Source organism: Fusarium fujikuroi, chromosome FFUJ_chr06 (genome assembly GCF_900079805.1).
Source record: "Fusarium fujikuroi IMI 58289 draft genome, chromosome FFUJ_chr06".
Lineage (NCBI taxonomy): Eukaryota > Fungi > Ascomycota > Sordariomycetes > Hypocreales > Nectriaceae > Fusarium > Fusarium fujikuroi.
In genome coordinates, this window is record NC_036627.1 from 472,025 (window position 1) to 488,758 (window position 16,734).

Consider the following 16,734-nt stretch of genomic DNA (forward strand, 5'->3'; position numbering starts at 1 on the left):
TTAAGACTGTGTTACTCGGCCGTGAAGATCACCTGTTTATGCAAGGTCTGAGACAATGGCGGATCATCAGAGTGACTCGGATAAGGAGGATGTTGGGTCGTCGACTGTTACGCCGTTGAGTCCCGGGAAGCGACAGCGTAAGACGAAATCTACAGCGTAAGAGTCCTTCTCTCACTTACCTTTGAGGTCTGACTAATTGTTTCAGATGTCGGCGATGCCATGCCAGAAAGGTTAAATGCTCAGGCGGTCAGCCCTGTGAAAACTGTCGTCAAGCAAGTAAAGGCGCTGAATGCTCTTATCCCCGAAAGAACCGCCTCGTCAAAGTAAGCCAACAGTACGTCTACCGCCTCCCTCTTAATACTGTCATATTCATCAATTGGCACAGATACATTGACGATCTAATCGCCGAGAACCAGCGACTTCGTCAAGATGACGCTAAACCTCGGCCTGAGCCCTCCATCCCCGACGTCTCAAGCACCGAGACGCCCTCATCCCTACAGGGCACACTCCTCGAGGAACGACCCTGGTTCTTCGACATGAACGTGCTTCACACCCCGGTCTTCATCGGCGAAGCTTCCGACGCTGCGTTTGCGACGCGTTTTAGACAGGCTATTTCTGAACCGGGACATAGTCACATCCCGAGGGTTAACTACGCACCTGATGAGAGGTTGCTTGCGCTCTCAGATCAGGATTGTCCGTGGCCGATACCCTCTAGGGCACGGTTGCTTGTTAATGTTGCATTGAAGTATGTTAGTAGGACTTATTACATCGTAAGGAAGAGTCAGATCCTGGAGGGGCTGGAGCAGACGATTCTGAACCCTCATTCGGCGGATTCGTTGCTGAGGAGTAAACTTTGGGTTCTGTTTGCGATTGGGGAGATGTACTCTACGCGTACGGCGGCCAAGGATAGGAACTTTCCCGGTATGGCGTATTTTGCCCGCGCGACTCGTATTCTTCGCATCATCAGCGAAAGACCTCGCATTGATGCCATTGAGATTCGTCTTCTTCTGGTAAGTCTCTCACTTCTTCATGGGAACAAGCTGACATTCTAGTCTTTCTACTCCCTCGCCCTCAACCGTCGTTATACAGCCTACGCCCTCGCCGGCTCGTCAGTTCGTCTCTCCGTCGTAATGGGTCTTCACCTCAACGTCCCCGAATCCCAACTCCGCGACGCCGGCGCCCGCGAACATAGAAATCGCGTATGGTGGACTGCATATAGCTTCGATCGCATGTGGGCTTCTCGTCTCGGTCATCCCGTCGCTATTCAAGACGACGACATCGAAGTCGATCTCCCCACCGATCCAGTCTTGGACACACCCTCAGATGACTTTGCCGACTCATCGTATTTTATCGCGGGTCTGAGACTCGCGAGACTGGCGGCAAAGGTAATTAATGCGATTTACACAAGGAGACCGCAGCAGAAAACACTCTCGCAGAGGGTTCAGGAGGCGTTGAGAGATCTGAGAGCTTTTGTGGAGGAATTGCCGCCGCATCTTCACATTGAACCGACGGATGCACCTGAACCAAGCCCAAAGCCTCTCTCACTGCACTTGTACTTTAACCAGGTCGCCATAACCGCAACGCGTCCTATTCTTCTGCATGTTCTCAGGACTCACGTCTCAGCTTGGGACACTCAACCTCGCACTGAGCCCCAAATCCCCGTATCGGCCATGACACTCTCCGAAGCGTGCATTCGCTGCGCTCGCCACTCGTGCCGTCTCCTAATCGACTGCTGGATTGACGGCTCCTTCGCAACATTCGACTACTTCTACACGCAATACCTCTTCTCATCCGCCACGGTTCTCGCTATCTCAAGCCTAATCGACGGGAAGGAATGTCGTAGTGATAAAGAGCAGTTCGAGTCAGCTGCGCAATTTCTGCACCAACTAAAGGAAAATGGTAATTTCGCGGCGGAAGAATTTTGTCGCCATGTTGATGCTATGAAGGTTTGTATGAGGGCGCTTGAGGCGAGACGGGGACAGTTTGTGGTGCAGGATACGGGGCTGTTGGGGTTGGATGTGTTGAATCCTACGGCGGGCATGGCGTTGTCGGAGCCGTCATTGCAGGAGTTGTTGTCGCAGCCAGTTTTGGATTTGCAGTTTATTGATGCGTCGATGTATCAAGACGGAGCGCAGGGGCTGTATTGGCCTGATATTAGTCCTGAGAGTTGGAGCGCTAGCGGATGGACTCCTGGTGGTTAAAACTTGGAGACGTAGTATATGATCTATTGATACTGAACAATCTTTGTCATGTTTACTCATCTCTTAGTTACGCTTCTTGAGAAATGGTGTGTAGTGGAGGGTATGTCAATGCTCGCAAAGGGGCATGGTGCGGATATCTTTCTGTAGGTACAGTCTATGATCCATCCATGAATTTGTGTAAACCAATTCCATTGTCTTGACAGTAACATGAGCCAAACGCTAACCAACTTACTAAAGCACTAAATTGTGTATTTCATCCCTTCAAGCAGGATTTGGCTTTATCTATTCGTATGAACAGTGTCAAGACTTGCCATCCATCCCTCTCACCAATCAAGTCCACAATGCTCTCAAACAACTCACAGAGAATGAATCATGAACAACCTTTTAGGCTTATGCTTTCTGCCACTGCAAACTCTTTGTTCTATTAGATTGCCAGTTCGTTCAACTTGTATCTGGCAGTTCCCCAGGCTGAACAACACTGCCAGTCGCAATGGAACAACGACTGTCGTTCTCGTTGCCAGTGGCATTGTTCGCTGCCTCTGCGAAATGCTCTTCACCTCCAGTCTCTCAATAAATACTTCCCTTCGGTTGTTGATCCAGCTCTCTTCTCCCTCCTCACCAACCTCACAACATCTCGACCTTGGTCTTCACATCAACTCTTAACAACTCACAAGAACTATCAACCTCACACTCATACCCCAAACCAACATAAACACAACAACCATCCCTCTCACTACCGACAATATGTCTTCTCTTTCCACTGCCTATCCTACTGACGGCGAGGTCATCGACATTGGTGGTTCTTCCATCAACCTCACTTTCGTTGACGATCAACTCCCCAAGGCTTTCCTTGGCAAGGGTGACTTCCCTAAGGAAGTCGCCTACACTTCTGGAATGGAGAAGTGGAACGCAATCGCCGACAAGTCATACCAAACTTCCGATGAGATGGCTATTATCAAGGCCACCGCCAAGCAGGTCGTTCAGCAACTCAAGTCCGGTACTCACATCGTTGACCTCGGCGCTGCTAACTCCAAGAAGTTTGAGCCCTACGTCCACGAATTCATCTCTCAGGGCAAGGAGTGCGTCTACGTCGCTCTTGACCTTTCTCATGCCTCTCTCATTGAGCATATCGCCAAGGCTAAGGCTACCTTCCCTGGTGTCAAGTGTATTGGTCTCTGGGGCTCCTTTGAGCAGGGTGACGTTTATTTCAAGCAGACCCGTCCTACTACTCGTCTCTTCCTGTCTCTTGGCAGTATCTTCTACAACGCTCCCGACTCTATGGCCAAGGATCGTTGTGTCGAGTTCAAGGGTCACATGACTCCTGTTGATCGTCTCATCGTTGGCCAAGATGGACCTACCGGCGCTGAAGCCAGCCAGACCCATGCTGCGTACAACACTGTCGAGTACGACGCCTTCTTCACCGCTTATCTCCAGGGTCTTCAGGATCACGCTGGCATTGTTGGTGCTAACCCCAAGACTGCTTGGACTGTCGAGAGCAAGCTCAACAAAGCTATGCATTACTTCGACGTCACTGCCAACCACGACATGATCTGTACCAAGTTCGATATCCATGTCGCCGCCGGAACTACTTTCAAGATGTTCAAATCTTGGAAGCGATACGAGGACGAGATTCACCAGCTCACTAACGAGGTTGGTCTCAAGATTGAGACTCTCGGCAAGGCTGAGAACTCCGGTATGCGTCAGTATATCATCAAGACTGCTGAGAACTAAGTTCACTACACCCGTGTGATCTCACCCCATCTTCCTTATGTCTTTGGTCTTTTCGGAGTTTGGTAAAAGTTGTCTGAGCTTGGAATGCCAGACTGAGTGCGCGAGTAGACGGAAAAGTCCCCCACTCATGGTTGTTTTTGTTTTTGATGTTGTTTACCTCTTGACTTGATAGAGTCTTGGGAAGGATTTGTCTGAGCTCAGAGTGCCGGACTACCAGTGACGGAGATCCTGGGAATTGCGATACACAGGACGGAATAGACGAGATATCTAGATTAAGAATCCATTGGTCTTCTGTCAACCTTTTGCATTTGTAGAGTGATGTTCCTCTCATGTTGGTTAAGCCTAAGTTCTCTTGATGCTGATTTGATGGTTGTGTCATGATCCTGGCGTGCGCAAATGAAGCTCAGATGGGAGATTATTCATTGTTTCTTTGTAGTCTAACTTGTCCTCTCCCTACTATCCTACACTATAATACCGACTCTTCTTTCTCCGTTGGGACTTTTCATCCATTCAATCTCTATAGAGCGAAAGTTTCTTACAGCTCGCCGTTCTCGAAGTCATCGTCATCCTCCTCCTCAACGTACTCCTCCAATCTCTCCTTGAGCTCCTCAACACTAATCTCACCTTCCATCTCAGAAGGGTGCTCACCCTTTCTATGAGGCGGAATGGGAATAGTCTTGGGAACCTGGATAACACCATTCTTACCAACAGCATCATTAAACCCAATAACATTATGCCCATTGAGCACAATAGTAGTCCAGCTCTTGAAAGTATGAACATCAACACCAACACTCCTCTCAAGAAGAGTCGGGAGCTCAATATGGAAGTCATCGCCATGGCCATAAAGCTTCTTCGACACCTTCTCGTCTCCATAGTAGACCTCATCACTGTAAAGAGTAATGTTGGGGACGATCTGGTACTTGAGGAGGGCCTTGAGATACTTCTTGCCAGTCTCGGTGTTGAAGAGGAAGGCGTTTGCGCGGGGACCCAGACGGCGCCATGCGTCGTTGGAGGGAGCGAAGACAGTGCTGCCGACCATGGGAATGTTGTGGATGTACTTGACGAAATCGGTCTTTTCGAAGGCGAGCAGAAGAGTTGAGAATTGAGCTGGGAAAAGGCTGATTTCCTTGCCGATGAAGGGAGGAGGGACGAGGATTCTGTTGACAGCGTGGATGATGCCGTTCTTGGTTTTCTGTGACAGTCAGCCAAGATCAGTTTATTTAGTGGATATACTTACGAAGTTGACAGCGATGACCTTGCTGTACAGATTAACCCTCACCCCAGAAAACCCAACGCTGGTGCGAAGACGCTGAGGCTTATCACCAAGCAGAGGTTCCTTCAGGGTCGTAGGAATAGTATGCGTGAAGAGGATTCGCGACGCAGGATACTCCCCAATACCAAGATGGTAGTTGAGAACAGCCTCGACAAACTCATCACTAGGCTTATCCTTATGATGATGAGGAATATGCTCAAATGCCTCGTCAGTAGGGACAAAGAGCGTGTAGTTTGCATCAGTGCTGTTAAGCAGCTTGCCAAACTTCTCATGCTTCTGAACAAGCTTGAAGAACTTCTTGGTGTAGTTGCTCTTGGCGATGAGTTCATAAGTCGTATGATCGGTAAAGTCACCGCCTGTCCGACCAAAGATATCCGCAGACTCGTCGTCGTCTACATCATCAGCAGGGAGGAAGGCTTCTTCATCTTGGAGTCTGTTGTGAATTGCGGCCGTGAACTCAGTCGAAAGCTGCTCAGTCGCTTCATCTAGGGTTTTGCGAAAGCGCGTGGGGATGTCTTCGAGGGTTTGCTTCAGATCATCCTTCCAGGTGTTGAACGCGTCCAAGCCCTCGGGGATGACGAAGGCCGAAGTGGCCGTAGCCAAAGTAAGAGCCAAAAGAGACCTCATGATGAATCGATATCAATGGAAACAGAAATGACAATATTAAGCCACTCCGATGTCCTTATCAAGATGAGAAACGGTCAATGATGCTCAGACTTTGTATCGATCTCACGTCTATGACGGGACTAATGTTGGCGTCACCAGCTATTTTACCCCGCATGGGATGTAAGAAAAGATGACGTGAGCTTTCAGGCTAAATATGTCTCATCCTTTTTGTCACCATCCACGCTCGGCTTCTTCGGTGTTCATGGTCTGACGTGAGGCAAGGGTGTTGCGAAACGCAAATAATTGGGCTCATCGTAAACGCAGCCATTTCATTGGTGAGATGACGCGCTGAGCATGTCGCCTTTTGGCGGATTGATGATGTGTACGCGTACAACGTCTCGGCGGTTTAGCACGTATTACCCGAGCACGTTTCATCTTATACGCGGATACTTTGTGAGCCTGAATTACATAAGAACGTTGTCAATTGTTGACTGCATTTAACTACCAGCGACATTCTCCTGATCAGCCTTTCCAGCCTCATCAACAGGATCCAAGTTTCCCTTCGAAGGCCCAATTACACAAATGCCCTCTCGTGAGAATCGACTCCCGTGAACAGGACAGTCAAAGCTCTTCTCAGTAGTGTTCCAGCACACGACGCCCTTCATATGGGGACACAAAGCGCTGTACTGCTTCACGTTACCCTCTTCGTCTTTGTACACCGCGATGGGCTTTGATCCAGCCTGGAACACATTAGTTTGTGCATGTACGATAATAACAAAGGACGTTACCTTGTTCAATACCCCGCCCATTCCGCGGCCGAGGTCTTCAATGTCTGTGATGTCGGATTGTAGGAAGCGCTTGTACTGCGCGTTGATCTGCACGTCGTGGGCGATCATGCTGGGGAGGGACTTGACCATTGATGCGATGCGCTTGGGGGAATAGATGTCTGCCCATGGGTTCTTGATGCCGTCGATCTCATCCGCGATCAACCGTCCAGCCAAAACTCCATGCGTCAAACCGTCACCTGAATCGCCAGTGATGATGTAAATGTGATCGTTTCCCTGGTTCTTACCAATGAACTGCATGAAATCAACAGGTTCAAAGATCTGGCCACTCCAGCGGTAGTCAACAGACTTGACCTGTGAAAACCTCTCACGCGTCCACTTCTCAAGCTCACCAAACTCAGTAGTCGTATCCTCCTGTCCAACCTTGTGATCGCAGCCTCCCACAACAAGATAATCATGCTCGTCATCACAAGACGTCAATCGAACATACTTATACTCCTCCGCCTGATCATACAAGAGACAATCCTCGATAGCACCCTTGGGTACACGCGCAGCGATGCAGTAAGAGCGCATGAACTCCATCTGAGCGATGACGCTGAGCTTCTGGAGGGGAACGCAGGTTGCTTCGACGGCATTGTTACATTTGACGGTGTAGCCATCTGCTGTCGAGACATTAACAGATTTGTTGCCGATACCCAGAATCTCTATGCCTTTTTCTTCAACGGACATGACGCGCGTTTGGTCGAAGCAGCGGAAGTTGGGCTGAGTCTTGAGCCAGTTGAGGATGCCGTTGAGATACTTTGTTGGATGGAATGCTGCTTGGTCTTTGACGATGAGGCCGCCGCGCTGATCAGTTGCTCCATCCCAGCCACGAACGGTCAGCGATTCCTATACCAAGTTAAATGAAGATCAAGAATGATAATGGGTCAGAGACTTGCATCAAATCTAGCATCAATGCCGAACTTTCGCTGCGCTGCCTCTTCCTTACGAAGATCGTTCATCTCATCCTCATGCTCCTTCGCATCCTTCGTAGAGTACTGAGAAACCTCATAAGCCGGAAGTTTGCGATACTCGCACTCAATACCAAGTATCTGAGAGATCTCTCCTACGCGATCTCTTCCCCACGCGTGGCTTTCAGCTGCGACCCTGGCGCCTTCATCACCGTGCTTCTTGGCAATCTCAGTATACCCATCGTCAAGATCATTGGTCAAATGGCCACTGGTCCGACCTGTCTCTCCAGAAAGTACCTGGCGAGCTTCCAGAAGGACAACTTCGCGCCCTCGGGTGACAAGCTCATAGGCTGTGGAAATACCGCCGATGCCAGCACCAATGATACAGACGTCAGTCTCAATGTCTTGGTTAAGCTTGGAGAACGATGGGCGGTTAGAAACAGGGTCTTGATGAACCCAGACCGAGTCCGTGGCGCCCGAGGTATGAAAGAACTGTTGCGACTTAGAGGTTGCCATTGTAGATTGATAAGCTCTGAAGGATAGCTGGACTGTGCAGCGGCGTGAGATGCGAGAGACTCGAAGTGATGCTGAGGCCAGTGAGAAGAGCATCCTAGGAGGTATGAGTGAAGTCGAGTCTGCGAGAGGACTGGAGTGAGCTCAAGAGGTGTATATCATTGCAATGCATGAACTGAGAAAGATGATGAACCGTACAACACAAGACACGGACGAATTGAATCGAGCTGATTGCCAATCGAGATCAATTCAGCTGCAAGTTCGGCCAGGGACATGCATCTCGCTCCAACAATTGTCGTGGCTTGTATTACACCGCCTCAGCTTTCACATCACGAAATCGTCACTATTTCCATTACATTTCACATGCGTGCAATTTGGTAGCAATCTCCGGAGCAATTGGTCCTACAGCGCATCATTGGGGCTGAAATGTGAACAGTATGACGTTGAAATGTCTTGGCCGTCATGTCAACGTCAGAATGACCCCGACAACATGGCAAGCAAGCCCAGAGCTCATATTCTCTAGCTATGTAGCATAAAAGTCCATTTGAAGCAAAGAATAAGTTCTTATTCAAGTAAATAATATTGACTGGCGGGATGTTGCCTTCTTATAGTTGCTGTCGTGGTTGGGTATTACAACTTGATCATGACAATATATAGAAATGCTAATCACTGGGTCACGGTGATGGCTGACGACTAAAATTCATCAGCTTTTCATGCTTTCTTTTCTCCACCCATATTGTTCTGAACCGCCCCCCCAATGCTTCCCTCTGTAGTGAATTGCTTCCCGATCACGCCCTCCTTATCAAAGGGACCACCGATCTTTTGAGCGGTACCTCCAATAGATCCATTCTCTGGGATAAATATTAGATTTGATCTTGCTGATCAACTTGCAACCGTCGTACCTGTGAACTGCTTGCCAACGCTGCCTTGCTCATCCATGGCCTTGGGCACGGTATCGGTGAGGTTTGTGATAGGCTTGTCGGACATGTTGACAGTTTAAATTGATGGGTAAGAAGAGACTTGATTGTACAGGTGATTGTGTTGACAATAGTGATTGGCGGTTGTGATAATGACGAGCGATCTGGGTGGATTCGGTGTCTGACACTTTATAGCCGATATATCAGCCATTATTGATCTATGATGTCATGACAAGCCATGATATCATCTCCGCGGGTAAGATCTATAGCTCAGATCTGTCAGATCAATTACCCGCTCATTGACGCCTAGATCAGATGGCGATTGGGGTGATGAAATCATGAGGCTGAATGGTTGCTGCATACGGGTTTATATCGGCAATCAGGAGCGAATCTAGTGAGGCATTACCTGCAGGTAGAGAGGTCATTTAGGACAGAAGAGTGAGAAGAATGGATCTGATTTACAAGAGAGACCTGCAATTGATACAGCTGCTGTCGGTGTGTCCATAACAGACAAGTATATGATAGTTCTGATTGTAGACAATGGGCGACCAGGTTCAAAGGTGAGATTCCTCAAGGCATCGCATTTGTTATAAACACAGCTGTCAAAAGTTTCCGATGACTCGCAGGGTCTAGTGCCAATGAGTAAAGAGATGTATAGCTTCTAGACACCACTTTAACACCAAAGTACTATCACGACCATCTCCGATGTCCCGCCACCATCCGTCCAGCAATACCTTACATCAGACATCAGTATCCTTGATAATTCGCCCCTCGGAATCATCCGCATAAGCATCAACCTGAGTGTCGGCAAACTTCCTGGCAGAAGTCTTGTTGGCGAAAAGAATATCGATCTCCTCAAAGGTTCGATCCTTGTACATGTTAGCGATCCATCACTATCAGTGACACCGAGTGCATACCTTTGTTTCGGGGAGGCGGAAGTAGGCCCAAGTGAAAGTCAACAGAGAAAGTCCAGCCTAGATAATGTCAGAGAAGAACTGAGCATGAGGATCTTGATACGTACCCAGAAATAGCCGACTTTGCCCTTCCAGTTACCCTCGGTGGGATTGATCATGTAGGGGCCATAAGTGCCGTTGAGGATCTGCGAGATGTAGTACGCAATTCGGGCAAGACAGATACTCTTACTACGAACACTGACGGCAGGAATCTCACCGATGATGGCGTAGCAAACGGGTCCGATGGTAGCGTAGAAGACGATTTCCCAGATCAGAACAACACCAGCTTGACCGAAGCTGACAGCTTGAGTCTGGGGAACGCTGGCGAGAATGCCAATGATAAGCATGAGGACTGTACAGATGCCACATGCCCAGACATATAACGCTCTTCTGCCGATGCGGTAGATGAGAAACCAAGAGATGATGACGCCAACGGAAGCGAGTCCGAGTGCACCGGTTGCGAACTTGAAGGAGTTACTGGGATCGACACCAGCTTGGACAAAGAAGTAGGTCGGTGTACCGCCGATACCAACGCCAGTTGTATTTTGCGCGACGAAGACGAGACAAACGATCTCAGTGCGTCGAAGATTGATGCCCTTGAAACAGTCGAGGTAGCTCGAGCCCTTGGTATGTTCACTCTCGATCTTGTTGGTGTGGACAATCATAGCAAGCTGCTTGTCGAGATCCTCATCTGTCTTACTGCTCTTGGCCGAAATACGTCGCAGAACGCCTTTCGCTTCGTCAAGACGGTTCTTCTTGGCAAGCCAATACGGCGATTCGGGCGTGAACCAGAGAATAATGATGAGAGGAACAGGCCAGATCCACTGTATCGCAAAGGGCAGTCGGTATGCCCATTGGGTTGCGTTGTCGGAAAAGCTGAACAAGACGCCAGCAGCGAGGAGTTGGCCGAGAGCCCAGCAGAGACAAACATAGTTGGCGAGATAGCCCCGAAGAGCCATTGGACAGATCTCTGAGGCGTAAGCAGGAGCCATAGTTGCGAAAACGCCCCAGGGTAGACCACAGAGAATGGATCCTGTCAGAAGCATCGGAAGATTATGCGCAAAGAAAGTAATAAAGATGAATCCCGTAACAGCAACAAGAGACGCCACAAGCGTACGGCGATATCCGAACCGCTCCGTAAGCCAACCATTAGCAAAAGCACCAATGATAGTCCCCACGGCCGTTCCATTCCCAAGACCAGCCTGCCACGGTCCGGAAATCTGATATCCGAGCTTCTCGCCGTACCAATCACCATACGCTTTTTGAAAGGCTGGCTGAGCCATGAGATTGCCTATGAGGACAATGTCATAACCTTCCATGATGATGGACGACGATACGAGGAACGACCATGCTATAGCACCCGGGTAGGCTTTTATAGCTTCCCAGAGGGACATGTTGCGGTCGATGGATGCGCCTTGCTCGCCTTGGACGTGGCTCCATTCTTTCTGTGAGGTGACATCTTGTTCGATGTGGTCGGCGTTTTGTTTCTCGTCGAGAGACATTGTGAAGAATGGCAATGAGATGGAGGGAATTGGAGGATCGTCGCGTCTTTAAGTAGCATCGTGCCAAGATTGTCCCCCCATGGGGATAGAGTAAGAGATTAGGTTTGATGATCTTTGCGGGGGTTGATGCTATTTTCTCATCCAATTGGAGCTGATCTCCCACCGGAGGATGCCTGGAGGGGGTAGTTCACTAATCGCATCATCACGAGTCAAGACGCTCCGGTGGAAGGGAATGGTACATGAATTGAAACTGGCATTGCAAGACTTGACTCATGAACCAAAATAATTGAGTTTTTCGCGGAAAGTTGGCGGAGAATAAGTCTATTTTTGCCCTGTCACCTCATTGCGACAATTTTCGCATCCCACCGGAGTTCCCATTAAAGGCTTAGTCTCAGTTGTTCCATGGGTATATACCTCAGCGCTCAACACTTCAACTCACACTATCAAGCAAGCAAGAAAACCATCCCCAAGATGCCGGAAGAGTACATGTCCATGCTGAAAAGCCTGCCGTCAGAGGTAGACAAGGTCAAGGACCCTGTTGTCAGCGTAGCAACGGTAGACGTCGGCGTTCAAACAGGACCACCTCGCCATCTCGCCTCTGGCATTCTGTACGGAATACCAGATAAACCTGATCAGATACCAGATCACTTCTACAAAGCCATTGGGTTCAATTATGGTCGCGGCGGAGGATCTCAGTTACCCGGGACTAAAGGCTACGCCGTCAGTCTCGCAGACTACGAGGTGAAATACCCCCGGGCATTCTTCGTATGTGAATTAACATGATTAGGCTCGCTTTGCTTCGGCGTTGAGTAATTACAGGACTACTCGAAAACACGGCGGGGAGTTTATTTACTTGCTCCCCGCGGCTTGGGGTGCTGATGGTGGACAGTCGGAAGGTTTTGCGTACCCTGGAGATGACAATAATTGGACAAGTTGGGATGAGTTTCTTGAACGGACGCTTGATGATGTCAAGAAGTCTGATATGATTGAGGGCCTTGTTGTCGATATCTGGAATGAGCCAGATTTGAGCTTCTTTTGGAATCGTTCGATGGAGCAGTGGTTGGAGCTCTGGACTCGTTCGTTCAAGAAGATTCGGTATATTGCTCCCCAGGTAAATAAACTCCTTCTAACATGTTCGTAGAGAAGTACTTCCATCCGTTCGCATCACTGGTCCAAGCATTTCAGCCATTCCTTCAGCATCGCATGAGTGGTGGTCGGCTTTCCTGTCTCGCTGCAAAGACAGCCTGCCGGATCAATGGTCCTGGCACATGGAGGGCGGTGAGGAAGCAATTACCATGGCGAGCTCCATGGCCTCATTCCACGATATGTTATCCAAGCACGGCATCCCTCTCGAAAAAGCGCAAGATGTGAACATCAACGAGTATGCTGTCTATGGAGAACAGGTTCCTTCTGCAGGAGCATGGTGGATTGCTGGTCTTGAGCGAGAGAATGCACACGGCCTTAGAGGCAATTGGGCAATTGCTGGAGCCTTGCATGACTTTATGGCTGGTAAGTCTGTCCAACATGGCCGTCGTTCAGATACTAATGATACTAGGTCTTTTGAGTAAGCCGAACGGCAGTGACGGTAGTTATGCCATCGAGGGCGAAGGCTACTGGCCGACGGCTGAGTATCAGGTCTACAAGTACTACGCCTCCAGCATGAAGGGTCAACGTCTGAAGACTACTGCTAGTTCAGATGGATTGCTGGACGTCTATGCGACTGTTGAGAAAGATGTTGTGCGGATATTGGCTGGTACTCGTTCAAGGCCCGGGAATTGGTCGATTGATGTAGTTGGCTTGACAGATGATACGCGAGTCAAGGTCAAGACCTTGGCTTTTCGTGTTGTTGACGGGGATAGGTTCAAGCGTGTTGATGGACCGCTTGATCTTGAGGAGAGGGAGGAGCGCGTGAAGGGAGGGAAGTTGAGCTTGAAGATGAAGCATCAGGATCCTACGACGGCCTTTGCGTTCGAGTTAACGATTGTAGAGAGACGATGAGCAAAGCCAGGTCCGGGCGTACACTTATAAGTTGTTGCTACATCTCTTAACTTTATCAGGATCTTGTTAACCTTCAGGTAGAAGTAATGCAGTGTATACATATGCTCTCTTAGCACTTCTTACCTATGGTTTCCTGCCTAGTTTCTTACATTCACTTTGTATAAATAGCCGTCGAGCATCGCCTGACCCTTATACCGGCTCTGGCTGCATTAGGCTGTGGCAACCATGGAGTTGGCGAGCTTAATTCTAATCAGCAATAAGCAAGCATAAACCGATATAAGGCTGGTAGTGCTGGCCGAGCACCCTTCAGTTGCAGCTGAAAGGCAAGTACGAGATAGAGAGAATGGTCTTTGTCTCGCTGGAGCAGCACGGGGACCATGTTAGTGACGGTAGAGTACCAGTCATTCTGTTCTATGAAGAGGCAACCAACGAGCCTCGATGACAAGGCCAATAAAACAACATATCCATCGGTTTTGATGACAAAGATGGAAGATTCCGGGCTCGGCCGGGTTCTGCGATTTCAGCATCCGGAACCAACTTGTCAAGTCCAAGCTCAGCCTTTGCGTTTCGTCTTTCAGTGTTTATATCCGCGACCGGACTTACCATTTCATCGGATTCCAGTTATCCTCGATTGCCGTAAAACCATGCCAGGAGTGATCCAATTCAATCTCATTTGTATCTAGCAGGCCTTCGCTCGGGCGCATGGTGTGTTCAGATCGGGTCGACGAACCAGGTGAATCGGGCTCAGGACCACCCTCGGTCAGTCAGCAAGTTTCGGTAGCGTGGGTGGTTCGGGAAGCGATCCTGGAGCTGTCCAAGGCAATAAGCTAATTAAACTGTTAATAGGCATCGCTTGCATCGTCCTGGGTCTATCGTCGGGCTTCACGGCTGTGAATAGTGTGTCCGGGTCGACGAGCGGGAGCGGAGTCATCACAAGATCTAGAAGTGCTATTTGCAGTCAAGACTTGTGGTTGTGAGCTTAAATCAACAGAGAGGACTTAGTTACAAGATATCCATCTACAGCTATACAAAATGTTTCCATTTCTTGCTTTTTTAGCAATGCTAAGAAACGCCGCCGGTCCGTCAAGTAGGAGTAGTGTCCTTGAGCAATACATCTTGATACAAATCGCAATTCCCGCTGTTGCTAACTGCCCAGCTGTACTACATATATGCCATAATCCACGGATCTTCGGCAAGTTCTTTTGCTGATGCTCTCTTAGCCGGATCCCATTGAAGCATCCTATTCATCATGGCAAGAAACATTTCTTTTCTCTCACCCTCAAGGCTGATTTCTTGTTCAACAAGAGAAGTGCTTTCTGGAATGGGGATCTCATTACGGAAATCGCCTAACAATGTGAGTTTCAGCCATGGCATAACGTCTTGACGTACGATGGAAACGACTTACCGGTGTCTGTAAAGAACTTGCGACTGGCCTTGCCGGCTTCAAGGACATTTGATGGCGGCTGGCCGAGGAGGGCAATGATCTCAGCGAGATGTGCTCTGCTGCGATATTTTTGGAACTCGGGGTCATGTCCTGTAAACATATGCCGGCCTTCAAAGATGTCCCAAATCTGGTGCCGAAAATAATCAGCTTCAGTGCACTGACCGATAATCTGAGTGGCTTACCATGCACCCTGCGTTCCATATATCCACCTTGTAGGACCAAGGAACTTCGAGAATGACCTCAGGAGCTCTGTAAATGTCCGGTTGGATATCTTCGCAATGTTCAACATCACCTACAACAGCTGAGCCAAAGTCGCATAGAACTGGCGCGCCATAGTCCTTCGGCTTTCGAAGTTCCCGTGATATGTATATGGTTCTGCCGTCAATCTCCTTCCGTGGAGTCGGCTCGCTCTGCTCTTCCTGTTCGAAAGCAGTGAATACTGAGTCGTCATAAATACCGAACATGATATTGTCTCCCTTGATATCTATGCGTCAATGCGTCAGAAAATGCGCCAGTCACGAGGAGGACAATGCAACAATACCTGTATGTATAACCTTGCACTCTGTATGGAGATAGTCCAGCGCCTGAAAGAGTCGACGCAAGGTGACAGCGAGGACCACTGGCGGTAGTCTTCTTACTGGATTGCGGTTTAGGAATGTCCACATGCTCTCCCAGAGCGGAGGATGAACAAGACATCGATGAGAACCATCAGGCCCAGTAACATCGAACGAGTCAAGCAGTTCTCTTACCGCGCTGCGGCCAGGATGCTTTGATGAGGAGGCAGAGATGCGCTTGTACATTTCGAGCTCATTCTCCAGCTGCTGTCCCATGGACTGATTATTAATGAAGAGTTTTAGCGCGACATTTCGACGACCACTGCCTGATATTAGCAGAGAGTTTCCTACTTTAGCAGCCTCCAAAGGTCTTGAGTGGCTTACTCCAGGTCCCGTGCCAGCCAAACGGTCGAGCTCGCTCCAAAGCCCAACTTCCCGACAACTTGGTAGCGGTCGCGCAGGACTTCCCCAATTTTGACGGGGTAGTAGCGAGACGCGACGTAGTCAAGGAACCGCTCTTCCTCTATTTTCACCTCTTTGGGGACTTTTGGGACATCGGGGCTGGAGAAGACAAGAGGCTTCCATGCCCTGCCAGGCCATTGTATTTTCCGAAGGAATGCGGCCATTTTTACGCGCTTGAAGAGCGGATTACCAGAGCGAGTGGCCCAAATATGCTCAACTATATGGCTTTAGGCGCTCTCGCTCAAGTTAGGTGGTGAAAAATGGTGTTGTGGATTCGAATGCCTATGTGCTGTTTGCTGATGAGTCAGACGCAAATTCGGCGAATCAAAGCAAAGACCACAATCGCGTACGCGTGAAGCTGAGAATTGACGGAGGGGGGGCACATAAAGGCAGATTATGCAACCTAATTATTTCCGGGGAATCTCATAAGCTTCCAAGCTAGCTAATGACGCTCAAGGTGATTATCATTACGCGTCAGAAGCTTGGCAAGTCTTGAGGGCGAAGAATCGCGTTCCTCGGGTTGATGCTTTGTAGAGTAGGGCATATAATAAATATCATCAAAACAATTGGCGTAATCAACACTGTTTTGTAGTCTTTCCTAAAGTATTAGTAGGTTCAATAAATCGTAGGATGAAACTTTAGCAACGGTGATTTACAGCAGTGCCAGTGAGCTTAATGGACCTCGTCGACAATGTTGACTGTCTATTTGTCTTCAGCAACATAACGCTGCAAAAACGGGGCAAAGGTGTCTTGTCTAAAGAGCCTGTGAAAGGTATCAGCCCATTAGGATATTACCAATTCAACATTGCTATTAGTGGATTTATTATCACCATCAAGTCTTCATA

At 49.0% G+C, this 16,734-nt stretch overlaps 8 protein-coding genes; 3 read left to right on the plus strand and 5 right to left on the minus strand.

Moving 5' to 3' along the window:
• Positions 1 to 55: 55 nt before the first annotated feature.
• On the plus strand, positions 56 to 2,201 carry FFUJ_05520 (related to positive activator of transcription; the record flags this gene model as incomplete). XM_023578740.1 has 4 exons in its annotated part: positions 56 to 137; positions 206 to 323; positions 386 to 1,010; positions 1,053 to 2,201. The coding sequence occupies 4 exons, from the start codon at positions 56 to 58 to the stop codon at positions 2,199 to 2,201; spliced, it is 1,974 nt and encodes a 657-aa protein (XP_023431699.1).
• A 744-nt stretch (positions 2,202 to 2,945) lies between these two features.
• On the plus strand, positions 2,946 to 3,932 carry FFUJ_05521 (uncharacterized protein; the record flags this gene model as incomplete). The annotated part of the gene is made up of 1 exon (XM_023578741.1): positions 2,946 to 3,932. The coding sequence occupies one exon, from the start codon at positions 2,946 to 2,948 to the stop codon at positions 3,930 to 3,932; it is 987 nt and encodes a 328-aa protein (XP_023431700.1).
• A 535-nt stretch (positions 3,933 to 4,467) lies between these two features.
• FFUJ_05522 (related to oxidoreductase) lies at positions 4,468 to 5,832 on the minus strand (the record flags this gene model as incomplete). XM_023578742.1 has 2 exons in its annotated part: positions 4,468 to 5,124; positions 5,170 to 5,832. 2 exons carry the CDS (start codon positions 5,830 to 5,832, stop codon positions 4,468 to 4,470), a joined length of 1,320 nt encoding a protein of 439 aa, XP_023431701.1.
• A 476-nt stretch (positions 5,833 to 6,308) lies between these two features.
• FFUJ_05523 (related to oxidoreductase) lies at positions 6,309 to 8,062 on the minus strand (the record flags this gene model as incomplete). XM_023578743.1 has 3 exons in its annotated part: positions 6,309 to 6,551; positions 6,600 to 7,453; positions 7,585 to 8,062. The coding sequence occupies 3 exons, from the start codon at positions 8,060 to 8,062 to the stop codon at positions 6,309 to 6,311; spliced, it is 1,575 nt and encodes a 524-aa protein (XP_023431702.1).
• Positions 8,063 to 8,770: 708 nt separating this feature from the next.
• On the minus strand, positions 8,771 to 9,046 carry FFUJ_05524 (uncharacterized protein; the record flags this gene model as incomplete). XM_023578744.1 has 2 exons in its annotated part: positions 8,771 to 8,910; positions 8,962 to 9,046. 2 exons carry the CDS (start codon positions 9,044 to 9,046, stop codon positions 8,771 to 8,773), a joined length of 225 nt encoding a protein of 74 aa, XP_023431703.1.
• Positions 9,047 to 9,716: 670 nt separating this feature from the next.
• FFUJ_05525 (probable alpha-glucoside transport protein) lies at positions 9,717 to 11,431 on the minus strand (the record flags this gene model as incomplete). XM_023578745.1 has 3 exons in its annotated part: positions 9,717 to 9,845; positions 9,894 to 9,950; positions 9,998 to 11,431. The coding sequence occupies 3 exons, from the start codon at positions 11,429 to 11,431 to the stop codon at positions 9,717 to 9,719; spliced, it is 1,620 nt and encodes a 539-aa protein (XP_023431704.1).
• Positions 11,432 to 11,923: 492 nt separating this feature from the next.
• Positions 11,924 to 13,429, plus strand: FFUJ_05526 (uncharacterized protein; the record flags this gene model as incomplete). XM_023578746.1 has 4 exons in its annotated part: positions 11,924 to 12,172; positions 12,219 to 12,526; positions 12,573 to 12,940; positions 12,987 to 13,429. The coding sequence occupies 4 exons, from the start codon at positions 11,924 to 11,926 to the stop codon at positions 13,427 to 13,429; spliced, it is 1,368 nt and encodes a 455-aa protein (XP_023431705.1).
• A 1,161-nt stretch (positions 13,430 to 14,590) lies between these two features.
• On the minus strand, positions 14,591 to 16,053 carry FFUJ_05527 (probable dis1-suppressing protein kinase dsk1; the record flags this gene model as incomplete). XM_023578747.1 has 5 exons in its annotated part: positions 14,591 to 14,775; positions 14,835 to 15,000; positions 15,056 to 15,357; positions 15,415 to 15,749; positions 15,812 to 16,053. 5 exons carry the CDS (start codon positions 16,051 to 16,053, stop codon positions 14,591 to 14,593), a joined length of 1,230 nt encoding a protein of 409 aa, XP_023431706.1.
• Positions 16,054 to 16,734: the final 681 nt, after the last annotated feature.